This window comes from Cygnus atratus, chromosome 1, assembly GCF_013377495.2.
Source record: "Cygnus atratus isolate AKBS03 ecotype Queensland, Australia chromosome 1, CAtr_DNAZoo_HiC_assembly, whole genome shotgun sequence".
In the NCBI taxonomy this organism is placed as follows: Eukaryota; Metazoa; Chordata; class Aves; order Anseriformes; family Anatidae; genus Cygnus; species Cygnus atratus.
This window is the reverse complement of record NC_066362.1, coordinates 193,617,215-193,641,602: the sequence shown is the minus strand read 5'-3', so window position 1 is coordinate 193,641,602 and position 24,388 is coordinate 193,617,215. Positions and strand designations below refer to the sequence as shown.

Sequence of the window (24,388 nt, the reverse complement as noted above, 5' to 3'; positions counted from 1 at the left end):
AAGATTCTTTAGTTTATATTTTGCTTCTAATTCTCTCAGAATCCTTCTGAATTTGAATTATGCCCAACTTTTACATTTAAGTATTGAAATTTCATATAGATTTACTGTGCAAAAAAATCAAAATCCTTTTTATCATTTCAAATTAGTTCTATTTCAATATCTTTGACTGCACTTGGTCTTTTTTAAAGGAGAAGATTATTTGGGAAGACCTGAATTTCCTGTAGGTAGTATTCATTTTTTTTGTATCTTTTACTGTGTCCTCTATTACTGACTTTTTTTTTTCTAAATGCAATTGTCCCAAACTTTTGAGCCACTTTCCTTAAAAATGCTTTTGATATGTATCTTCTGCTGTATCTCCACTGCTGTATATTTTCTGCTTCTGTATATCTCTTCTGCTCCTGCCTGTATGCTTCTAAGCACCAACAGTCAAAATCCATACAAATACCCCACCTATTTATCTGAAGCCATAGTAAATACTTGGTGTGCTATTCTCTATTCACCTCTGCTTCTGCAGAATATTGTCACTTGCTTTTTTCCCACCACCTCTATGCTAAACAAATGTTTTCCTGAAGCTCTTCACAGTGATTCACTACTCGACCTTTGGTCCAGTTTCCATCCCTCATTTCTCCCTCCTTCCCTCTCACGCACAGTGCTATATGAATAAATAGTTGAGACTGCTTGTCCCAATGCTTGCTGCTTTTCTAAACTGCATTTATAAGTAGTTTCATAGGTCTTCTGAAAACCCACACAGCCTTCTATGCTGTTAGAATACTTTATCTCTTGTGTTATCTGTCATTTTTGCCACTCACTGTTCACCTCCTTCCGGACTGATCATACATGAAATAACACTTAATTCTCATACCGGGGACACCCACAGATAGTCACTCCTATGTAGCAAATTGTTCATCTCTTCCACCTCTTTGCTATTTATCTAATCCATGACTGATCTTGTCTGGTAGACCGTCAGATCTCTGAAGGAGGTGCCAGGCCTTTTAGCATTCTTGTACAATGGTATGGTGCTGTATAGATATTTATTCATATGTAAGGCATTCTAGCTTCATTTTATCAGCTCACAGTCATCTAGGTGTTTTATACCTATTAATTTTTTTCCAATTAATTTTTCTACCACTGAGATAAAGCTTTCTGCTCTGTAATTACCAGGGTCATCCCCTGCATCTTGCTGAAAATTAGATAAAATATTAACTATTCTCTAGTCCTAGGTGACGTAGAATATGTCATACGCTGCAGCTAATTGTGAGAAGACTCTCTTACCTTGGAAAAGGGTAACCACACTGTTCACAGTGAGGAAAACAGTCTGACCTTCAGCAGCCTCCTGCTATTTCAGCCTTAGGCTCTCCCAAGTTAAAGCCATTTTGAGCACACATTACCTCCAGATTAAAAGTCCATGAAGTTCACTTTCACTGATGACTTAAGCCAAGTGGCAAATCAAGGCTCTTAAAAGAGATATGTGTCAGAAACTTAAGTCAGTATGGCATACAGCTACCTACTTTCAGACACTGAAAGAAAAATAGCAAGTTTCCTATATATGTTCACTTTGGTGAACATCGTTCCTGTCTGGTTTTGAAAATGCTGATTCAGAGGAGAGAATAAAAAATTATCTTTAATTCTCTTTCCTTGTTCACCCCAACAAGGGAAACTTGTTGTTCTGAATGGATTGCAAATAAATATAAAGGACTTTGTTCTCACGCAGAATTTTGCATGAAAAAATGCTGAGTGGGAAAAAAGCTAAGGCTGAAATATTCAGCTGCTTCCTATGGGTAATAAATCTGGAAGGGAAAAGAGTTTACAAGCAACTTAATTGTCATTTCCTAGCATGATCATAAGTTTAAAAGATATAGTGTAAACCAAGAGGAAGCACAGTCAAATGCCTCAAGGAACATATCTCTGTGTTACTGAAAAAAATATTTTCACTGCTATATAATTGTATTAGTCCTTCTTCGGGAAAATCAGTCCAATTTAAGCCAAGCTCACTAGGATGCTATGGTAGTATCCCTCTAGAGAGGTGGCAGAAGTTCCCTCCAACTTCCAAATTATCTTACCCATAAATACCTGTTAACACCCCTTCCTAACCCATATACGAACTCCTTCCACTCTGCTCATTCACCACCTCCAAATGTAAATTGCTGCACAGTTGTTTGTAACCACTGCTTGTTTGTGTACTGCTGCTTACTGCAGCATAAAGTGTGAAAGCTGCTCTGCGAGGCACCAAGCTGGTATCTAGCATGGACAGCAAGAGCAATGCCACTGACTAAGGGATGCTCCACCCTCAGGCTACCTGAACCTGTCTGGAAGCCCAGGCAGAACCTTCACTTTAGGAATAACACTGATCACAGTGGGCATTCACTTAAATATCCTACTTTACTACCATCGGCAATTTTTGCTCATCTTCACACTGCAGACGCAACATGATAAATAACATGGCAGCACACATAGGTCTGAGAAACGCTTTCAGAATTCACATAAGCAATAAATAAACAAAAGAAGTACCAAAGAAAAGAAAAAGAGTAAAAATACCTCATGATATTTTTTCACTGTTTTCCCTGACACACATGTGCAGGATTTCCAGTTCGAAGTCCCACAGCCACAATTTCCTCCGCAGCGCTGGACGAGGAGGCAGCGAGGGAAGAAAACTACATTTGTCAGCTTCAGTTCCTCCCTTAAATTGACAGAGTAGTTTCTCGGAGTGCAGCTGTAACGTTTCACATCATCATTCAGCCTGTCCAGGTCAACTGCAATGCAAAAGAGAGTTCATTAGTAGGGACTGAATGAGACATCCACCCCCCCCCCCCCAGTTCATACTGCTCCCTGGGAAGCCAACAACACCAAGTGATGTGGCACTGGTTGGAAAATACACCAAGTACAGCAGTGATTTCTGACCAGATAAGCATAAACACACCAATTTTAAGTCATTACAAGTGGTCATCCCTGCTCTCATCCTGCCCACACCGACTCCCACAGCAGGGCTCACATAGACTCTAAAGGTGATGGGAAAGCTTGTAATAAAATATTGGCTTGAAAGCTCAAGACTGGTTATTTTATTTGCTCTGCCACCTATCTGCTGAAACTTTGGGTGAGAGATTTCACCTCCACCACTCTCTTCCGTCCCTGATTATAACCTACTTATTGAGATGATGTTATTTTTTATTTTGGGCACAATTTTTTGCCCAACTGTAGGTACACAAAGGGCAAACACTTTAAACAAGTCTCTTCCTGTGGCCAGTAGAGAAATGCCTTTGTAGAGTGATTCATCCCTTCCTCAAAAGGGCCTCTAAAGCAGGTGGCACCCCTTGCTTTCCTGAATTGCCTGTCTGTATCATTTGTGGATAGAGGCTAGATACCTCACTTTTAGATGCCTAAATCAATCTAAACAATATTAATTTCAGCCTTTAAGTGCTGTTATAATAGGCATACAAATAGATACAATTAAAACTAATGAGCTTCATTGAATGCCAATAGTTGGTTGATGTTTAAAATGCCTGGTGTCTCTGTGAGATGTATCATGGAAACAAGCAGTAAAGCCAACCATAAAAATGACTTATAGACAATCAACTGTGAGTTTAAGTGCTGTTTCTAGCTTTATCTTGCAAAGCTAAAATAAAACTCAAAAAACTTCTATAAATCCATTTTCCACAATTGTGATGCATTTAAAAGTAACAAATTCAATTAATTTTATTTCTATAGAAGTTTCCTGATTTCTGTTTCCATCCTTTTCTGCTTTCACCTTTTCTTTAGGTTCTATTCAGCAACTACCTGTTCAAAATCTTAATAATTCATTCAAAATTGGAAGACGTGTGAACCTCTGTTAAGAAGTGAGATCCTCTGGATTGAATCTAAGAGCAAGAAAGAAAATTAAAATGCATTTTGAACTGATGGAGCTTGAAAGCTGAAGAATTCATCTTTCTTTTATTGAAATCTTAAAATTTCAGGAAAAAATAGAAAACTGAAAATCAGAAACACTTTCTCACTGACAGATCACTCATTTTTTATCAGTGATAAATCACTAAGTAAATTACAATCAGACGATAAATTAATGTGAACAAATAAAAATAACAATATGACTGGAGGGTACAGAAAACAAAAAATAATCCCCTCCCACTCCAGACAGTATTTGCAACAGGAAAACAGGAATGATTTAAATGAGAACTGAGATAACCGTATAGTGTTTGTGAACATATCAGATTTTCACAGGCATGTTTAATAGCTCAACACCATCTCTGGAACTGAGCTCACCTATGCTTACGCTGTGCTATAAACATGTGAAAACCTCCAGAAAAGTCAGGAGCACTACTGCACTTCATTTTGTCCGTGACTCAGCCCTTGTCACAAAGTAAATTGTGGAAAAGCTGTGATTTGTAAATATCATCCACCTTTACATTCTGGCCTTGAGATACTCATTGGTTCATGGCAGATATGCAAGAGGCAAGGGTACATAAATGTCATGAGTACTGTTACACAAAATCATAGCAACTTCAGTTTTTTGGCAAGGTGTTATCTCAGTCAAAGGGAATTTAGCAGATAAATTGTGATTTTATAGCAGTTGTGATACATCTTGCCATGAAATCTCAGTGGTTCTGTCCAGAGAGCTAGCATCTCTCCAAAAGAGGTATAGATCATCCTCCTGATATAAGCACAAAATCAATGGGGCTGCTGGTATACTCATGCACTGGGAGAAAAATACATCCCGAATATCCACAGTCAGGACTTAGAAGACAAGGAAATATTGATTTTTTTTTGTTTTAACAGATGATATTTTGTTCTCCACTGTCATTCTTCAAAGCCACCCCTTCTCACTGCAGCCTCTCAGGCTAATTCTTCTCACAGGAAAGTGTTTCCCACTCCTCTAAACGTTCTCACCAGGACCTCTGCCATCAACTTTGCTGACTGATAAAGCAAAGGAGTATCTGGCTAATATTCATTTCAACTGATTGGCATGAAGGGAAAAATAATCAAAGGAAAAAGAGAGCAGAAAACATTCTGCCTTGATGATTAATTAGATTTCTTGAGGGGAATGCCCAGGCCATCCACATTCTGCCCTGCAGCAATCCAGGGGAACGGATATCGATACAAGCAGGCTCCTACCAGGACAGGCTGGCCGTGGACAGGGATGGCATTATGTCAATGGTGCATCTCTAGACTGAGAAGAAAATGCTCAAAGGTTTAATTCAGACATTGATTGCAGTGCCTCCCACTGAGGTAACACAGCAAACAAGACTTCTGGCAACAACCTGGTCATTAAGGAGGGCCCATACCCAAGCAACGTGAACCGGCATCTCTGTCCAGGCGAAGATGTCCAGGGGACAGAACAAAATGTGCTCTATCACAGACTAAATTTCCCCTGAGGCTCAACAGTTCTCATTCCTGCATTGAGCTGATACCTATTATCACTGCTGTGTTATCAGCACAGGAATGAGTCTTTGCAAAGGGACTGGCAGAGAGAGACAGCACCAGCATTTCAAGGACCAGGGTGGGGTCCTTCCCGCAGAGACAGTCACATGTATTAGTTCCAGTACTTAAGCTGCTCGATTTAAATGGCAAGGGTGACCTGGCAGAGGGCTTTCTCTGGAGGAAAGGCTTTACTCACTAGCCCTCAAAAGCCTAGTTTTGATGACTTTCAGAAGTCTTTGCAGGATCTCTCAGACTGTAGCTGAGTCAGTACTGTGAAGAGCTGTTGACTTGCTCAAAGCATAGGAGGGAATAACCAGATAATTAGGATAACTTGCTTTATGCAATATGAAAAGCTCAGCTGTTTTTGATGAGGGCTCAAGGCTTTCAACAGATGCATTTTTCAGGAATTCTGAAATCAATCAGTGGAAAAAAAAAACCACACTTTTAGTGTATTTTTCCATGTTGAACTATTTTTGAAAAATATACAGGAAATTTTCCAATACAACTGCATGAATTCTCCTTAGTTTCATATTCATAGAATTCTGATAATGACTTGTCAGTAGTTCTCAGGACCCCCAGTTTCAGAGTTTTCATTTAAGATGTGAATTGTGAGCTTTGGCATATCACAACTCAGGTATCAGAGTCTAAATTGAAATTGACAAATTCCATAATGGAAAGGTCTTATTTTAGTGATGCTGAAATTATGAAAATAACTGCAAGCAGAGAAGGAAAGATTAACTAACAGGTTTAAAACATACACAAGTAATCCTCTACAAAAAATTGTCTTGAGGTTAACATTCTTTTTGACTCTGCTCTACTGAAACCCAATGCTTGGTGGGACAAGGAAAGTGTGCAACACCTCTGAACAATGTGTACAGTACTCTAGTAGTATCCTGCTGACACCCAAGAAGAGTTCCTATTGCCTAATTAGCTTTAGAGCATGGTTTGCAACCCCTATAACAAAAGAACACATTTTTCTCTGAATAACTCTGCTGAAAGCTTCAATATGCATATTTTTCCCTGTCTTGGGATTGTTTTACTGTCTGGAGCCAGTCTATTTCCTCATCCATATAACAATGAGATTTTACAGTACAGTCAGTTTCATGCATCTCTTCACTGCTGTGACTAAAACGTAACCGAGCCTTGGTGTGATTGGTGTGAAATCCTGCTGCTTTACTTATCAAGGACTGAAACCACTGGAGTCCTTAATTTAAAAATAGAACTAAAATGTTCTGTAGACTGGATGCAAATAACTTCAAAGTATTATTACAGAATGTCTGCATCAGAGATTCAATCTGAAGGCAAGGCAGACATAAAAAGATGTACTGGAGCAGCAAGCTGGATACTTGGGGTACAATGTTTGCTCCTTCTTCCCTCTTAAATCCTACACTTAAATCCATACTCATTTTTCAACAGCACTAAGGCATCTGCTTACCTTTAAACATTGATCTTAATCAGAAGTGACCACTGAAATCAGCGACTGCAGCTAACACCATGTCTTGTTTAGAAGCACAGCCTTCAAGATTGGACAGGAGAGAAACCCCGTGCTGCTGGTCACTGATTTTGTTTAAAAAGACAGTCTGCTAGGATTTATTTTAATACTGTATCTGTTCCAAATTCATACATGGCTGTAACATTTTCATATCAGAACATTTTACACTTTTTTTTTTCATGCATCAGCTACAGACTAGAGTTGAGGTGTAAGAAATGGTATCTACCTCACTCACAGTCCTGTACCATATGTCAAGGCCATCTACAAGGCAAGGAGGATTCGAGCAATTGCAGACCAGTCAGGCTAACCATGGTAAAATGAAGAAGTAAATCCTTTTGGAGACAATGTTCAGGCACATGAAAGACAAGAGGTTGACTGGAAATTGCCAGCACAGATTTACAAAGGGCAAAATGTGAGTGACCAATCTGAGAACCTGTTGCGATGAGATGACTTGCTGGTGGAGGGGGAAGCAGCAGATGCTGCCTACCCTGACCTTAGGATTGTTTTTGACACAGTAATCCACAGCATCCTTGCAGCCAAACTGCTGAGATACAATGGGATAGGTGGACTACAAATTGGGCAGATAATTGGAAAGATAAGGGGGCTTGCACAAAGTGGTCAGCAATTCCAGGTACAACTGGTGGCTGGTTGCTAGTGGTGTTCCCAAGGGTTAATGCCAAAGCCAATACTGCTAAAGATTTTCACTAATGACCTGAGGAACAGAATGGTGTGACCCCTCAGAAAGTTTGTCAGTGAAACCAAACTGTGGAAAGTTGTCCGTATGAAGTGGGGCTGCCTTTCAGAAAGACCTTGGCAGGCTAGAGAAATGCACTGGCAAGAACCACATAAGGTTCAGTGATGACAAATGGAAATTCCCAGACCTGACTTGGAATAATCCAATGCATCAGTCCAGACTGGGGACATACTAGATAAGTAGCAGCACTTCAGAAGAAGACTTGGCATCGTGGTAGGCAGCAGGCTGAACATGAATCAGCTGTTTGCTCTCGTAGAGGTAGAGGTTGAATGCTGAGCTGCATTAGGAGAAACATAGATGTCAGGTGAATGTCCGCCTTCATTCAGCTCTTGTGAGGCTGTATCTGGAGTACTGTGTCCAGTTTTGAGCCTCATTCAGCAAAAGGGAAGGATCAACAAACTAGGAGTATAGTGAAGGATGACCAGGATGGTTAAGGAGGGGATCCACAACAGCCACAGTGACGCTGAGGGAACTGTATTTATTTAGTCTGGAGAGAAGACTACAGGACGTTCTAATAATTGTCTCCAGCTGTCTAAAAGGAGCTATGGAGAGAATGGAGCCAGACTCTTCTTGGACGTGCACAGCAAAAAGACAAGGAGCAAAAATCACAAGTTGTAGCAAGGGACCTCTAAAGAAATACTAACCACTATAAGCGTGATTGAACACTGGGACAAATTATCCAAAACATTGTGGAATTGTCCTAGTTGGAAATATGCATAACTTAACTAGAGAAGGCCCTAAGTAACCTGTTCTAAATTTGATGTTGGTCCTGCTCTGGGCAGAGTTTTGGATGAGCTGATCCACAGAGTGCCCTTGTATCCAAAATTGTTCTGTTAATCTGTGATTGATATTAAACTGCCAAGATGGCTGTATGTTTGCTGTTTTTCCTGAAAAGGTATCAACATCATCAACTATATGGACAGATATGGTTTAAAAAGTCTGATTATGGTCTGTTGTGAAGGCAATATGGATGTGTGGAACAGGATTTTGGGATGACATTCATCACCAGACTATGTTGACAATAGGCCAACATTAAACATCATCAGTATGCAGAGAGAGTATAAGGCTTAGAACTTCAAAGACGTTAAATGCCTAACTCTCATTGAGGGGATTTACCCACATTATACAGGAAACTGGTGCAGAGACTGCCCAGCTCCCTGACTATTCTCCCCTTTAGAAATATACATCACCTCGGGCCTCTTGCCAAAGGCAAGCAATCCACTGCCAATCCTGCTGAAATTTCTAACACTTGTACTCTTTTTGGCAGCTAAAGAGACATATGCATGCAAAAGACCTGCACTCGTTACTTTCCCCTGCTCATGTTTTGTGCATCAGCAAGTGATGGAACTGCAGCATGGTATGAGCACTGTGTGCCATGCACCGGTCCAAAGCTCAGTTCTAGTTTGACTCTCATCCCCCTTCATGTGTGATTTACAGTTTGTAACAAAGGTTGTGCTGCTGTTTTTATTCTGACTCTTGACATTTAAAAATTCCTCCTATACATTATGGACTTTCTCAGAGACCTATGAATGTATTGCACCCCTTATCCCCAGCATTTGTACTCCTGTGTATGTCAGAGCTGTGTCAGGTAGTGCAGAAATATTGCACAAGTGGTCAAAGAAATTCAGAGCAGTGCTGCAGCTGACTGCAGTCATAGTGTGCTTCAGCCTGAGTTGGAAAATTCAGTCCCGTACATACAGTAAACAGTTAAATCTTCCACTGATTAAATTACCAAAATACATCAACACTGATGAAATTCTTCTCCATACCAAGTGTTGATCAAACCCTGTGGCTTTTAGTCTTCAGCACATATGGTTAAAGGCAATCAGTGCTCCCCTGTACATGCTTAATGAATCACAATAAGCACTATGTTAAATATACCTGAAAACTTTGGGAGATGCCCAAGTCTTTTTTGTGGGAACTAGGGAAAAGATGCTGTGATTTGGATTTACTACAGAACCACAATGCCAAGATGAATCTACTTGATACGGCAACTATTATTTTAGAAGAATGAGCGAGCAGAATTTCAGTGGGATTATAACTGTCTGCATGAAACAATGTTCACGATATATAGGCTTATTATAGACTAGCAAACCAATTATCAGCTGTGGTATGGGTCAAGTAGCAAAATCAGGCCAAACCATCAATGTCGTAAATGGACATAGCTTCATTGAAATCAATGAAACTGAACAGCTTATTCCAGTGATAAATAATATGCTGCAAGTTTCACTAGCTTTTTAAAAAAAGGACTTAATAAGAAAAGCTTTCACTGCAGTGGCCAACAATAACGCCATGTAAAGCATGAGGGAAAATCTCATTTGAGATTAAGACTATGAAATGAATGAGTGTGTGCCTTTTGCATGTAACAGATAAAGTGTTTCCTAACTGAGGAAGAGAGGAAGTATACTGTTTTTTTTAAGCACAGGGAATACTTTATATTAGCAGCTACTTGAGAAGGTATTCCATCTAGTCAGAATATTCACGTGTGCCATGAATGAGCATGCATTCAGCATTTGTGATGCCTGCACTCCCTGTCTGGTGCACTGAAACTTGCTGGCAGCCATCCCAGAACCTTTCAAGGAAGAGTACATGGATGTCTGCAGTAATTTATTGGCCACTGTTTGCAAACCCCTGAGAAATGACATTCCTGGGTTCAAATTTTGTTTAACTTCTTGCTAGAGCATTGTAAACAGTAATAATTAAAAGGTATTGTTAAGGACATGGTGCTACTTGCTTGATATTGGGAACCTGTATGGCAGTGGATGGCAGCAACATTCCGTTAAGACTTGTGGTCTCACCTTGCTATTCCCCTTCTAGGGAGCAGTTTGGCTATGCTAGCAAGTGTTTATTTATTTAACTTGTGAAGCTGTCATTGCAGACAGATGTTATTACAAGAATGTCCCACCTGATTAATTTCTTCTGATAGCCAAAGGCTTCCTGCACACTGTTTCTCAAAAAGAAAATGATCTCAGAGGCATGTGTAGTCTTGCTCATTACCAGAATGTATCCACAGATGTTCCTGTTTCCTAGGTCTATTTATGAAAAAAACCCACATTTATTTCTAAAGATGACCCCTTTCTTTATGTAACATCCCCTAGACATTTGGATCTAATTCTGTGATGAGAAACTGAACTTTTTCTTTCTCTTTTCCTTCTTCCTAGATTTTTAAACACAGGTCATTTCACAGGCAGAGGTCTTTTTCTTTCTTTCTTTTTCTTTTTCTTCTTCTTCTTCTTCTTCTTCTTCTTCTTCTTCTTCTTTTTCTTTTTCTTCTTTTTCTTTTTCTTTTTCCTTTCTTTTCCTTTTTTTTTTTTTTTAACTTCTAAAGCATTTTTAATGAGATATAAAACTTCAGAGTGAATAACAAAAGATAAATGCAAACAAGCATGAGGCAAAAGTTAAATGATGTTTAACTGATAGTTGGAACTGTTTACAGCAGCGTGTCTCTGCTCTTCTAGGAGCTCTTCTAGTAGTATCAAGCAGACACACTGATGCTTTCAAAAAAAACAAACTGTTGGATGAACAAATTTCCTTCCAACACTTCTAAATGTTCCTTATGATTCCCTAAAAGAACAGAGACCTATTTGTCTAGAAGTTCAACACAATTGCAGAGTATGGCCATTTTCTTTTTTATATGTGCTGGTGTTCTTGCTAAGAACAGTATAAAATAACCCAATAGCTTGTGACAGCCTTTTAGAGAAGTTTTGTATTTGTAACAGCCAAATTACTATGACACTGGGGTCAGCTACAACATATTACAGCAAAGCAAAAGGAATTACTTTAAAAGATATACTTTATTTGGTATGACCTGCTTTTTCCTGAGAGTCTAGGATGAGCCTAAGGCTGAATATTCATACTTTCAGAGTTTCTAAAATGCATCAGTGACGAGCAAACCTTTTTGAGTACAGTTAAAACTGCTGCAAAGCTTTTGAAACCTCTACTTGTCCTATTTTCATGTAGAAGGTGTACACTGTAGTTTATATCTTATACAAGACCTCTCATGTAAGGATTTTGAAAATGCAAGTGTGTATCTTCCCCTTTCCTTTCTGCCTTTTTATTCTAGTCTAGGTATCACTGTGATTCTATAGTTAACTTCTATACTAGCGTGTTAGTCACTCCAGTGACTAACAGAAAACCTCATTGAACATATGTAGAATTAAATTTCAAACTTCATGTGGTTATTAACAAGACACATCTGATAACAGTATCCCACCTGAGTGGTGTAATTAGAATGCAACACATTTAACTCAATAGAGTTGTATCAGTGTTGTAGAGGTGTGAGATCAGATATTGTAGATGGAATAGAGTTATCATATATATAAAGATACATTTAATCAACAAAGCCTTCACCTTTCAGGTTGTTGCAGGAGGAATCCAGGGAAGGACTGGTCTTATCAATGTCTATAAATGCATGAATGAAGTAAAGAAAATGGAGCCAGAGTCTTCTTTGAAAGGACAAGAGGTATTGGACAAATTGCAACATAGGAAAATCTACTTAAACATTGAAAAAAACAATCAAACAAACACTACTTTTGTTGTTGTTGTTCTGAGGGTGGTCAGACACTGCCACAGGTTGTGGAGTCTCTATCCTTGGAGATACTCAAAACTCCAGTGGACGTGATCCTGAGCAACTTGCTGCAGATGGCCCTGTCTTGAACAGGGAGGTTGGATTAGGCAATCTCTTGAGGTGCTTTCCCACTTCATCTAATCCATGAGTCAGTAAATTTAAGCTTTGCTAAAACACTGTGCTTGTTTCCTTAACTGTGATCCTTATCTTCGTGAATTATTGATTGCCAAATTAAGAAAAAAATACCATTTACATGTCATTTATTATATATCTCTGTTATCAGAACTGATATTCAGCAACACTGCCTCTTAAACTCAATTTTCTGGCACAATTTGGTATGGGCAGAGAGTCGGATAGGAGTGAGAACATTACCAATTTATTTATATCATTTATATGACATGTTCTGAAAATATTGTGAAAGGTAGGCAGAGATTACATCAAATTGTTCTAATCTACTTCACGGCTGTTCTAACTAAGGATAAAGAATAAAACCCAAGCTGGAATTAGAAACAGATATCTGAAATAAATAATGATATAATCTACTGTTGTCTTTACTGCAAGGTTATCTTAGTGCCTATAAACATTCCTCAGAGATCCACAGTGTCTGTATTTAAAATCCACCAAGCATTTCTAATTTAAAGACCTGTTAAAGCTATTCCCTACTCCTGACATCATCCAAGAACAAGTCTTTAATCTTCTCAGAAGTTTATGACAAAAGACAAATTCTTAACTGATTTTGTTTAAAGATTTGATTGTGTTGAGGTACTTTTGCCCAGACGGCTGCTAATATTTAGGGAATTTGGCCTTTAGTTTGAAGACAAAAGAAAAACTGTTGTGAAACTTTTTTTTCCTTTTTTTTTTTTTCCCCTGGTGTTTATTACTGTAGTTAAAACCAAAAATGAATAAATAAATAGAATAAAATCTTAAATAAATAAACCAAAAACATTAAAACAATAATGAAGAAACCCTTATACATCTGCATTTTCTGAGCACTAACAGAAAATCAAACTGATGTCTATAGCCTACGTGATCAGCCTACATAAGCATCAAATGCTATTTTCTATATATGTTGTCATGTATACACATGGGGTACAAGGCCAAATATGCTCTGAGGATCAAACATTTGGAGAGCAGAAACAGTACAAGATCCAGGTTTCTAATCACCTTCATTAAAATCAAAACAGTCATTTTATTTCTGTGGTATGCGTGTCTATCAATGCTGATTCCAGCCTGGATAGGATACATACTTTTCATGTTTCACAGACACCTAAAAGAGATCAAACTGATCTCTGATGCTGTTGCAGTCAGGTGATCTTTTCACAAAAGATGGAGTGTTGTGGTTGCCTGAAATCTTTGATGTGCCAAAATGGAGTGAAGTAAAGAGGGCCAGCTTTCTTTAGATGGGTGCTCAGGGCTTTTTACAGATTTCTTTAAGTGCTGAACCAAAAAACAGAGATAGTCAACACATTTTGGAAACACCAGCCCAAGCTGGCTGTATAACTACTAATATACTGTATGTTCCTGCGGTCATTCTCCTGCACCAAGGTCAAAAGGCATGGGAGAGCCCACCTCTCTGCCACTAGCCTCTTGCACTCCAAGACAGGATGGCCACATGTACACTGACCACTGCTAATGTCATTCTACCTCTGCCAACTCATGCCCACCAATGACCTAGGAAAATGACTCTTTAAATAGTGTTTCTTTATCAGTATGGGTTTCCTAGTTTACCATCTCTTTGCTCTACCATTTGGTGGATTATTTGAACTAACAGAAGAAAACATGAAACATAACCCAGAAATGCATGCTTTGCTCAATTACTAACAAAGATGTTAAACCATAGTAATGTTTGCTGCCAACAAAATGAAAAACTGTGAGGTGCTCACATCCTAAAAAACCAGCTGCATATACAGGTGTCTGCACCAGATGCTTTCCTAAACACAATGTGATAAAAGTGATTATTTCTCACTCAACAGAGAACAATCCCAAAGCAGGGTATTTAACAGAGGATGATAGTGCAGGTAATTAGGAGCCCCATGCCTTACACATAAAGTAATGCTTAAGAAGGTGAAGCTGAGAATCATCTGCACTTTACACAAAGGCCTATGGTTGTGTTTGTGGATTTATCATAATGATTTGGCAGTTTTCATACTGATTTCTCAGGTGAGATCCTACTCAGTCAGAAAATGATTAAGGATTAAATGACTTCTTTGTAGTTGTAACAGGTGATAGCTTGTCCTATGGCCCCAAAAGGAAAATAGGCATCAGAATCTCATACTTGATCTAAAGACATTTCTGTGAGGAGTGAAGGAATAGCCTGGTTTTCCCACAAAATTTATATATTATGTCTTTTCTTACCTTTGGACTTCCTGTCATGGTAGCTTCTGCCTCGATAGTGGTGGCCACTGTCTGTGTACAAATTCTCCAGATCTTCTTGCCAGGAGTCTGGATTAAAGTGTTTGAGCAGATCCTCCACTGTGTCAAATGCAGCAATGGTCTGATCCAGCGCTTCCGCTGTGAGCGTAGGGTCAGTCACTGATGGAGAGGGATAGGAGACCCCCTAAGAGTGACATACATCTCAGTGTACTTGGAATAAGTTACAACACCACTCAAAACAATTGACAACATTATTGTCTTGTTTCTGACTGAAACAGGTACTTTGGGCCATCTTTTGAAGTCCTTCACTCAGTCAGGCTGTGTTATGCCTGCGTTTTATTTTGCAAGAAGCAAACAAACTCATGATGAAATCCAGGAGGAGATCTGGGGAGAGGCAGTACCACTACTGCTAGATTGTCCACTTTTTGCTGTCCTCAAAGGACATGATGGTTTGCACATGTGCAAAGATATTGTGGAAATGCCTTTTGAAACCACTATGATGGCCATGATAACAGAATGGAGGTGCGTTGTAGTGCTGGGGTGGTGCCTTCTCATCTCTGCCAGGTCTGTAGGTAAATCTGAAAGAGGCCGATCAGAAACCACAGCAGAGAAAGACAAAGGCAGCAACTTCTCTAGATTTTCTTTCTCTCCTTGGTCAGTTTGGACTACAAATTTGGCTAGGTTAACGACTTGAAAAGATGGCTCTTTATTCCCAAGAACAAAACCTGTTATGAAATATTGATGAATGTAAATTTTACCACCCTTTTACCAAAACCAAAAGTTACTTAAAAAAATGAAAACATGGTATTTGGATCTCAGCAATGTAGGAATGAATATTGGGATTACCAACAAAGTCATATCCTCACAACAATATCACAATACCATATGGAATATTATTTCTAAGCAGGAAGAGCCAAGTACCACTTTCTGAGCACACTTTGTTCCCACTGAATTTGTCACACAACTTGAGTTTGCAGAAAGACTGGAGTGATTTCATTTTTACTGGAATTAACTTTAAACATTTTTCATAATCATCAGTTAGAATCACAGTATTCAGAATCCTGATACCACATTTTTCCTTGTCCAAGCACAAAGCCTCATAATAACCGTGTAAAAGATGCACAAGAAAAACTATTAATGCAGATCTGTTACTTTCTGAAGAACCACAATCAAAATAGCTACTTTTGTCCAATAAAAAGCGTAATGTAACACGAGAGTTTTGTTTGGATTATTATTATTATTATTTTTTAAGTTAAGACATTGGGGCAAAGCCCTGGAAAATGAAAGAACCCTTTTCTCTTCCGAAAATCTAGCTCTGAAGTAATGTAGCAGAAACATGCCATTTAAAATTAATGGCCCCCCCAAAATAGTTTTTTTGCCTGATCTCCCAAGTAAATACACATGTTAAACCATTAATCTTTGTGATTAACTTCACTCAGTTGAGTAGCAATGAAAGGCTCGACTCATCTAAGTGAAGTTACTTGCATGTTTGCAGGATTGTGTCCTTCAATGGTGGCTAAAATAGTTTCGAAGTAATAATCTTTTTGTCTTTTCCTGTTAGATATATCACAAAATTTACAATCCTTGATATTTTACTGCATATATCTGCTGAAAGTATGGACAGTCCAAATCATTATACACAAGAAAGAGAAGTTGAAAACATTACAATGGTGTGGTCAAGAAAGCATAGCTGCACTTTACTGCTTATTGCCAACAGCACAAGAAGATTCTGAGGGCCACTTGTGCCTGTAATGCCTCTACAATGCAGTTCTGAGACACAGTGCAGATGGCTCTAAAAATTCATGACCCACTAAAAGGGAAGGCATACCTCAAAGCATCTCTCCTGACTTCTAAGTGGCTCAGAGTAGAGACTGACAAAGAGACGGAAACCCCAGGAGATGAAAAGCTCACACCAGTAAAGTGAACAGTGTTGTGATCTAAAACAATGCTGCAGGACGGACAGTGCTGTTGCTGGGCATCACGCAGTGTACTAATGCTGTCTTCGAGGTTACAAAAGAAAAATACTTTGAATTGCTACTTGTTTATTAAGGAGAGTTAATGGGAGCTCATGGCTGGTCTGTGACTGCAGCCCAACTGGGAAAGGCCAGCCCCTGGCTCCCTTTCTAAAGTGAGAGAGGGAGGGAAGAGGTGCAATGGTGCTGAAGAAATAGCAGCACAAAAAAATGGTCTGCTCCGACAACCCAGTGACAATCAGAAAGGAAATCCAAGTGTGTATGAGCATGCTGCTGTCCAGGGACCGCCCCGTGACACGCATACATCCCCCTTCTCAGCAGTTTAACTAAAGCCTATGTTTCTGAAACAAGAAGGAGGGGTTAACAGACAAAGAATGGCATACAACACAAGAGTTTTTTTCAGGTGTTCAACTGTGCTTTTCATAGCAGAACTGCAGGTCAGGCTGTGAATTTGTAGGGCATGTCAAACTAACACAGACAGCAGGGATTCCCCATTTTCTTTCAGTATAAAAGGCCCTACTCAAGAGATTTGCACAACCTAGTTCGCACACAGAAGAAAGCTTAACTTTTTTCTCGGTGACAGCCAAATCAAGAGGAATTATTGCAACAGCTAAGATAACCTACTGGCAGCGACATTATGTGACAAGCCCAAAAGTAACTTCAAAGCTGCCAACCCAACTGCCTCTCTTTTGTCCTGCCAAGAATGAAACACTAGCTGCAGAAGAGCTTGGCTCATTGTAATCTGGCTTCTGAGATCGCATCCAAAGAGAGGGCAAGAAGCGGTGAATAGCGAAGATTTTCCATATAATGTACCTCTTCTACATTTCTTAAAAGCACTGAGCACATTTTTAATTTCATGAGATTTAAAGCTACCTTTCCTGTTAGTGCTCTTATCCATAATTTCTATTGCTTTTCCCCCATTCTTTTATATTTTCTATCTGTATTGTGAAGGTGGCAGGCTTTTCAATGTGCATCACAGTTATTTGTTGGTCATAATATCACTTCAGAAATAATGAAAGCTAAACCAATAAGGACTGAATTATTTATTTATTTATTTTTTTTTTTTCTGGGTTGGCCATGCTGGGATCAGGGCAGAACTATTGGTTTTAGCTTTCTGAGAGAAAACAAGAAATATGGTTTTGTGTCTGATATAACCTCAGACAAGGAAGAAAGCATTTGCTCACCTTAAGTTTTCATTCTAAGCATTGCAAGTAATCCAGATCCTAAAATGGGTCTTAATGTTACCTGTGGGTTTCAGTAACAAAACACATCTGTCATGCTAACTTACTATCAGCAGAACAGTATGTCATCTTGCCAGCAACTGACAGGTTCAAGTTTGTCCTTCTGCCCCCTCAGAACCACAGCGGAATCACTAAACCTTTCTCACTTGAAGAATTTGCATGCTCTCAGACTTTTTGCCTTGATATTTTTGGGAAAAATTACTCAACCTCTCCACCTTATTTTCCCTGAGGATAAAAAAGGGCTAGTGGGTGCAATGCACACCAAGTGGAGGATAGTATTTTTAATTGGATTGCTGATGGCATGGCAAAAACAAAGAGACAGGAGTTCTGTTACTGGTTTAGCTGTAGGCTTCTTTGTGACGGTGGCCATCAGCATTCTACCTGTAATATCGGTACTGAACTTCCCTGCCTCTAATACATTAACAACAGTTTTTCAGAAACTAGATGTAGAAGATGAAACAATTTTTTTTTCAACATGAAAAAATACTGGCTTATTTTTTGACATAGTGACATTATGATGTTAAGGAGGATAATTATCATGGCGTTTACCATATACATGATCTCGTTTTCATAGCTACCTGATGAGGGAGCCCTGAGCTTACATTTTCAAACATTAGTCTACCAAATTTTAAAAGAAAATATTCTATCAGATATATATATATATATTTTCCAATTCTATGTTAGAACGAAAAATTAGTGTCTTTTAGCAAAATAGTCTCTTAGTATCTCCTTCTTAGCATACCCAGTAGATCTCAGTCCTGCTAACATTGCTACTGAGGACTTTCAGCACAATTAATTCAAGTTTATCATAGCATTTTATCATGAAGGACAAATGTCAGCTGCAAACTCAAGAGTAAATGCAGGTGAGATTGGCATAGACTCTTAATTTTGGCACTACAGAATTTTCTCTCTACTCATTGTCTGTCTTAGACACTAATCAGTAGAATTTACTCATATTTTATTTACTGTTCCTCCACTGGCAACTCCTCATAACTACTGTATCAAAGGTGCCATCAGTAAGCTTTCATCCACAAATGCTCCAAACATTGTTGTCATTGGTCTCAAGTCTGCTTTGAGCACTTATGTGTTTAAGGAGGAGTTTGTGAGACCTGTGACATGGTCTTGACCAGCCAAAATGGTGCACAGAAAAGGACTGTCCATAATATGAGGTCTGATGATACCTTGCTATTCCCCACAATGTGGACCCAGAATACAAATTTACTTGAGAAATGTAGGAGGGGACAGATTTTTATCCAATGACACAAATCAAGTGTGATGAAAAGAAAAATAATTGTACACTGGCTTCCTTTTTTTGTTTTGTTTTGTTTTGTTGTTTTTTTTTTTGTTTTGTTTTGTTTTCCTGAGTCACGTTTCATTGATGAATATGGAGACTTTTAGATACAGTATTATATTACAAACACTTAAAAAATCTCATATCGAAAATAAAAAGCTAAATCCCTTTTTCTACCAGCCTGCTATAAGTACGATCTTCTATTTAGGTCAAGACATTTTACCACTGAAAATCCTAAGGAGTTTGTATCTTGTATTTTCATCTTGGCAAGATGAATTTGGAAGCAAGAAATGTTTCCCAATGGCTATCTCATGTGGTTACAACAGCTGATGGCATATTTTGAATCTTTTCTCCTTAAAAACACAGTGGTTAAAAAGCATAAGTTTGTTAAACACTTATTTTATCCTCTGCCAAAGGTGAATACATGGCTTCTCTGTGTAGGTACCAAAATAGTGATTTGGATTCATGCCATTCTATCAGTCTATTCGTGGGCAAAATAGTAACAAGCTACTTACTGAGACAGAGCTTGTGACTGACTCCCAGTTGGTTTCTGAGGCTGCATGCTGGAAATCATCCTAAGGGGAAAAACCCACAGGAAAAATCACCGTTAAGGCAATGTCCTGAATTAACTATAGAACCTAAAATGTCTCAGCATTCAACGTCTGTCACCTTTTTGAACCCTATTCCATGAAAGAGGAATTGCCATGTATCATTCCTAAACCTTTCCACAGGATAATGCTACTTGTATTCAGGTTCCTCCCTTCTTGTTCTTTATAAATTAGCTCCTTGTAAGCTTGTTGAGGCAAGGCTAGGTATTATTATTGTTTGTAATATGTAATATGTTTTTCTTCGTAACAGGACCTAACTTCTAACAAGTATTAACCACCTCTGCATGTATACAATCAGAGCGTAATGCTGTTTCCCAAGCTGACCCATTCTGGAAAGAATGTGGACATACCCTAGTATGTCATGGTGAAAAGCAAGGTAACGTAATCCATTTGAAATGTAGTCCTAACATGACTGTACTGCTTTTGGTGCTTGTGCTGAGCAGGACTTGCTCATCTGTGCAGAGCACTGAATGGCACTAGGCCCTTTATGTCAACAGCCACAGCCACAGTACATTCACATTAGAAGCGTCATATCACAAAAACCCTGGGCTTTTATGATTAATTTGAGCATGGGAATAGGATCTATCTAATCTACCTTTGGACATCTACAAAGCAAACATCTAAGCTAGTCATTTTTTCAATTACAGTCAAGTAAGACTTTTTTAAGAATTTTTAGGCTGTAAATCACCTGATCTATTTTAGATGCCTAATTTGGGATGACAATAATCGGATCCTAAAAATGCTTTTTTTTTTTTTTCCTCTCCATTGTCTATAAAGGCAGCCCTGGGGTGATTAGCGTAGATACAGATTTCAACATTGTAGATATTGACCTGTGGTCAGCTGAATACCAACTCGCTTGTCTGACCAGTGACGGGCAATCATTACTTAAATAATGAATAACCCATTTCTTTAATCTTTGGGCAGATTTACTTATTTCCAACTAGAATAATTAAACTAAGAAAAATTAAGGAAAAAGGCAGCATTAGAGAATGTTTATTTAACATACACATGCAGAGAAATGCTAATGATCAGCATGAATGGGCACATAAAGAAAGCAGACTGAAGTGATAGCGTACCAAGATTTTAGTTTCTAATAACAGAATTCATGATGAAAGTGTTTAAAGAAGAAGGATCAATGTCTGGTCTCACTTTACACTGACTCAGTCTCTGCTATGTACTTTTTAAGTTGACAGCTTAAAGGGAAAATGGAAGATGAAATAATCAGCTGGTGCTCTCAACACCATATTGGACCATACACATATGCACATGTTCATTATTTCTTATGAATGCAAAAGAGAAAATTGATCACATAATCTGAGAGATCAACAATAAATTTCTCCATTTGTCAAGAAAGAACAGAGCTGCTTTCAGATACAAACTTCATATACATGGTATTTACTGTTTTTCATCTGCTATAGAAAAATATTAAAATGTCCTAAAAGTCACAAGACTGTTTATTCATTATTGTTACTGTTTTTTTCTTCCTTAAAACGTTCATTTCTCAAACTTGTGGCTGCAAAACTGTAGTAATTTCTTTAATACTTAAGATTAGTAGAAATTAAGCAACCCCATCAAACTATACTGTCACTAAGTGATCACTGAAACTGCATGGCTATTAAAATGTTAATAATTACAGGGATCATTTCTTCTAGGAGTACAGAAGCAAAATGTTATCTGTGAAAATTTTCCTGCAGGTATTTTATAAAGAGTAAACAGATCTACAAATGCCATGATCAAGTCATAAAAAATTCAGGAGTAGTGGGCTACCTTAGCCACATTCTCTACAAATTTGGTTGCCCAGTTATTGACAAGGCATGCTTTGATATACATGGACATGGATTTTAAAAGCTCATGGATCCTCTGGTAGTAGTTGTCAGTTGCAAAATTTGGAAATCATTTCCTCTCTGTCATTAGCTTCCATTTACCACTTCCAGAAAAAAGTGGCATTGAGTTCTGAAGCATTACTTTAAAGCAGGAACAATCTGCCTCATTGAATGCCTGGAGGAGACCACAGACAAGGAATAATTTTCTGTTTGAAGTGACGGTCCCCTTGTGTTCTCTAATTGTAGGCATCAAAACAGTTTCTTTAGTCTATGATTCTTCGAGATGTTTGATGCCAGGGAACCCCTCCAAAACCCTGAGATAGTCATGTGTACCACCTGCTTCTTGGATCTCAAACCTGATGACTGCATATTTTGACTCTGTGATTATATTTTATCTGCATAAACTATTCATAACTAGATGGCTTTGTTCCACCATCACTTAAGGCAGCTGCAGTCATTCTTGGCTTCTTGGAGCTTTCAACCTCTACAGTTTGAAGATTATTATTATCTATGGCTTCTGCTTGCAGCTATTTCAAGTAATGATATCAAAGTGATTGTCATCATTGCAAAACCCTCTCCTCCTTCCTCACCTAATAGATCCTGAAGGACAAATCTATTTTCAGTGCTATCTATTCAGTTCAATTCAATTCATACTATCTTGTATATGGAATTGGCATATGATCACTTGGCTTTTCTTTTTCTTCTTTACTTAAAATTACATTAAAACTTTTAGTTAAAACATATAAAAGGCAACAACAAAAAACAACCACATCTTTTTAAACTGAATACTGGGAAAACAGGGTGGCAATAATTTGGCTAGACCACCCTGACAACAGTGCTTTCACTCATATATGTGTCAAGGTAATTTTACAACATTACACGAGACTTCAGCAAAGCAATGTATTTACTCTACAAGCAGCAAAACTAGCGGCAAAGCCACAGAGCTTCCAATCATCTTCTGATAGAAGCTACTTTTATTGGAGAGAAATGACTTCCATACCTCAACTTCCAAAATTACACTGCAGCAAGCCAGTCTTCAGAGCTGAATATGTAGGGACATTGACATATTTTTCGTGGCTCTGTTTCAGACAAAGATAAGCTACTCTCTCTCCTTCACAGACTGACTTTGTTTGCACCCTGTCTCTGACCATTATCTTCATGAAGTGAGAGGGAGTCACAGGGAATACTTGTTTAACCAGAAGCTTTCACAAGTGATGCATAATGGCCACTGCCAAGGATACATGAGCTTGCGGAGACAACACTGGCTGCTGAGGGAGATAGTTTGTGTGACCAGGGCTCCGTGACCTGCAGCAGCACAGGATCTGCAGGGCTTGAGCCATGGGGTTTGGCAGGGTCAATGGGAACATGGAGACATGGGGAAGATGCCAGGGATGAGGCTGGGTCTGGGAAGATCGCCAGTTTGCGAAGCATGGTGTCCATGACTCGCTTTGCTGCACCACAAATCCAGCAACACCTGAGTCCTCACAGCCATGCTGAATTACTACCTGGTCCTCGATTTATGGACAAGAAGCACTTTATAACATTTCTGTGATTCTTGATTTTTTATACACTTTATCACTGTAGTCCAGCCTTTTGTTACCTTGGTGCTTGAGATCTTATGAGGCACAAGGCCTGGGATAGGCAATAACTGCCACAGGAAAGGCACAACACACTGGCAGCAATCCCTCCCATGATCTCTATAAGCTCCTCTCTGAAGTGCTTTTCATAATCTGCAGGCCCCAGGGGTAAATGGATTAGGCTTGCTAAAAGATTGTTTACTTAAGGAAATTAAGGAACTAAGGAAACTAAGGAAAAATGAGCATAACAAAGGAAAAATGAGCTTAAAAATGCTGAAAGTTGAGCTCTGCCTATGTGCAGCTCAACTGTGGTACTTAGATGGCAGATCTTTAAACTATACAACAGAAGTTGCTTCTAGAGGTTTCCAGAGAAATAGGGCTAAGAGATGCACTGAGCCACCAAGCAGGTTCTGCAAAACTAAATCAGAGGTGAAATGGGGCATGCTCAAAGAGTTTCAGTGCAGAAACAAAAGGAAATGATGATCTCCCACTAGAACTTAAAACTAAAGGGCTGGGACAGTGGAAGGTCTGTAAGAAAAACCTATTTACAAAACCTAATAAATAAACCTAAATAATAAACCTAATAAACCTAATAATAAACCTAAATAAAACCTAAAACCTAAAAAAAAAACTAATTACAAATTGAAGAAAAAGTGATGAAATTATCCTAACATTAAAATTAATAAAAGGAAAATCAATGGCGGCTGTTTTTGAACCATGGTCAACATGCATCTATTGCATTCAGAGCTGAGTACAGGCAGGTAGCTGATAAGCAGATAAGCTTGCAATTGTAGTTTGTAGATCAAATTACCCTAAGAAATTATAATAAGGGCATGAGGTTTTTTTTTTTTTTTTTTTTTTTTCCTGTAACAAGCATTAGTACCAATGTTTCCTCTGAATACTGAAATTACAGATAATACATTTCAGATATTAGATTTTGTATAGAAAGCAACAGGTATTTCAAGCAAATAAAGACACAAACTCAGAACACACTGTGTAACAGTGGCAAAAGGCAAAATAAAAGTCATGGTTGCATTAAAAATAATGCTGTGACAAATACTCAAGTTTGTACACTTCTACTGATTCACAATAATTTCCTACGCAGTGTACAGTGTACACTCCAGTTTCTATTCTTAAAGACAAATAAAAAGATAGAGATGAACACTTTGAAATACCTTTTCCTTTTACCATAAGTTCAATCCATCACATTGCTAAGTTTCACTTTCCTACCAGAATGATATTTATTACCACTTGTCCTAAGGATGTTGAAAGATAACTGTTTT

The 24,388-nt window shown here is 38.5% G+C and overlaps 1 protein-coding gene across 6 annotated transcripts in view; it reads right to left on the bottom strand.

Moving 5' to 3' along the window:
- PDGFD (platelet derived growth factor D) overlaps positions 1 to 24,388 on the bottom strand; it is a 144,515-nt gene that overhangs the window by 12,146 nt on the left and 107,981 nt on the right. For 4 of the 6 annotated variants that reach the window (XM_035542579.2, XM_035542583.2, XM_035542578.2 and 1 more), the window contains 3 exons: positions 19,613 to 19,672; positions 14,575 to 14,776; positions 2,536 to 2,750 (listed from right to left, as the gene is read on the bottom strand). In XM_035542579.2, coding sequence (XP_035398472.1) covers positions 2,536 to 2,750; positions 14,575 to 14,776; positions 19,613 to 19,672 — 477 coding nt within the window. The remainder of the gene's footprint in view (positions 1 to 2,535; positions 2,751 to 14,574; positions 14,777 to 19,612; positions 19,673 to 24,388) is intronic. The other 2 variants (XM_035542581.2, XM_035542584.2) reach the window with 1 other exon arrangement.